Here is a 1,628-nt window from a genome sequence, read left to right on the forward strand (position 1 = left end):
TGAATACCAGTAGGATATGATTCTTGGATTTAGGCATCTAAAGTGGTAGTTAAGTGCCCAAGTCCTTTTGTGTATCCAGCTTATTTTGCCTATTTAAAACACACAAATACCATCTCGCATCTCTCTCTCTCTCTCTCTCTCTAAATTTAGTCTACTTAAAACACACATTTTACGTCTTTACATTCATCCTCTGGAACAGATAATCTCCACATACTATTTCAATTTATTTTCATAATAAGTGTTAATTTCATTTTGTCTGGTCTTCCAATCCAGAGATTTCCTGAATAAATGGCAATGAAGAATCAAACCACAGTGACCGAATTTATCTTCCTGGGACTTTCCAGTGACCCACAGATGCAGATTTTCCTTTTCTCGGTGTTTTTAGTTATTTACCTAATCACTCTACGTGGTAATATAGTGATCATGGTGGTGATAAGAGCTGATTCTCACCTTCACACCCCTATGGACTTCTTTCTCTTCCATTTATCCTTTGTTGATATCTGCTATTCCTCAGTCACGGTGCCTAAAATGCTCATGAACTTCCTAGCAGAGCAGAAAATTATTTCTGTCAATGGCTTCATTGTCCAGATCTTCTTCTTTATCCTCTCAGCTGGTACGGAATCTTTCATTCTCTCAGCCATGGCTTATGACTGCTATGCTGCCATCTGTGATCCATCACATTACATGCAGACAATGAGCAAAGGGATCTGTGTTCAGCTGGTGAGTGGTGCATGGACTACGGGCTTCTTCTATGCCCTTCTTAACACAGTTTTTGCCCTCAAGTTGCATTTCTGTGGGCCCAATCAAATCAACCATTTCAGCTGTGAGCTCCCTCCTCTGTTACAACTGGCCTGTACTGAGACCTTTACCAATCAAGTGGTGCTTCTTACTTCTGTTTTGATATTAGGGTTGAGCTCCTTCCTCCTCACCCTAATCTCCTACATTCATATCATCTCCACCATCCTGAGGATACGCTCTGCAGAGGGCAGGCATAAAGCCTTCTCCACCTGCAGCTCTCACCTGACTGTGGTTGGCTTGTTGTACATGACAGGTTTTCTCCAGTACACAAAACCCAGCTCAGTCTCTTCTGTGGTGCTGGATGAAATATTCTCCATCCAGTACAGCATCTTGACCCCCATGTTAAATCCCATCATCTACAGCCTGAATAATAAGGAGGTAAAAATAGCTCTAAGGAATATATTGGGGAAATTCAAGTTTCTCAATCAGTGTTGATTCTCTCTTTTTTTTTCAGTCAGAGAGCAGAGATTTGTGGGTAATTAGTGTATGGGACATTCTCAGCTCAGGTAATGACACTTTGAGCCAAATCTTCCACTGGTCTAAGTCAGAGCAGATCCATTGAAGTCAATTTGCCAGATCCCCAGAGTATGTAAATCAGCATAGCTCCATTGGAACCAATGGGTGCTGGAGTTAGACTCACAAAAGTTCTTGCAGGAGAAATTGAGAGATATCCCATAACGCAGTGGCCAGGGCATGTATATGGGAGGGGACAGATCTCTGTTTCAATCATTTGTCCTCCTGAGACACTTGAAGCAGGGGTCTCCTACATCTGAGATGACTATCACTGGGATAAAAGTTATGCCAGAGCTCTTATTACTAATTCTGTCTCA

The 1,628-nt window shown here is 41.9% G+C and overlaps 1 protein-coding gene across 1 annotated transcript; it reads left to right on the forward strand.

Annotated features, from left to right (window-relative positions):
* Positions 1 to 288: 288 nt before the first annotated feature.
* LOC115643763 (olfactory receptor 1009-like) lies at positions 289 to 1,233 on the forward strand. The gene has a single exon (XM_030547746.1). The coding sequence runs from the start codon at positions 289 to 291 to the stop codon at positions 1,231 to 1,233; it is 945 nt and encodes a 314-aa protein (XP_030403606.1).
* The last annotated feature ends 395 nt before the right edge of the window (positions 1,234 to 1,628 follow it).

The sequence above is a fragment of the Gopherus evgoodei genome, unplaced genomic scaffold (assembly GCF_007399415.2).
Source record: "Gopherus evgoodei ecotype Sinaloan lineage unplaced genomic scaffold, rGopEvg1_v1.p scaffold_70_arrow_ctg1, whole genome shotgun sequence".
Lineage (NCBI taxonomy): Eukaryota > Metazoa > Chordata > Testudines > Testudinidae > Gopherus > Gopherus evgoodei.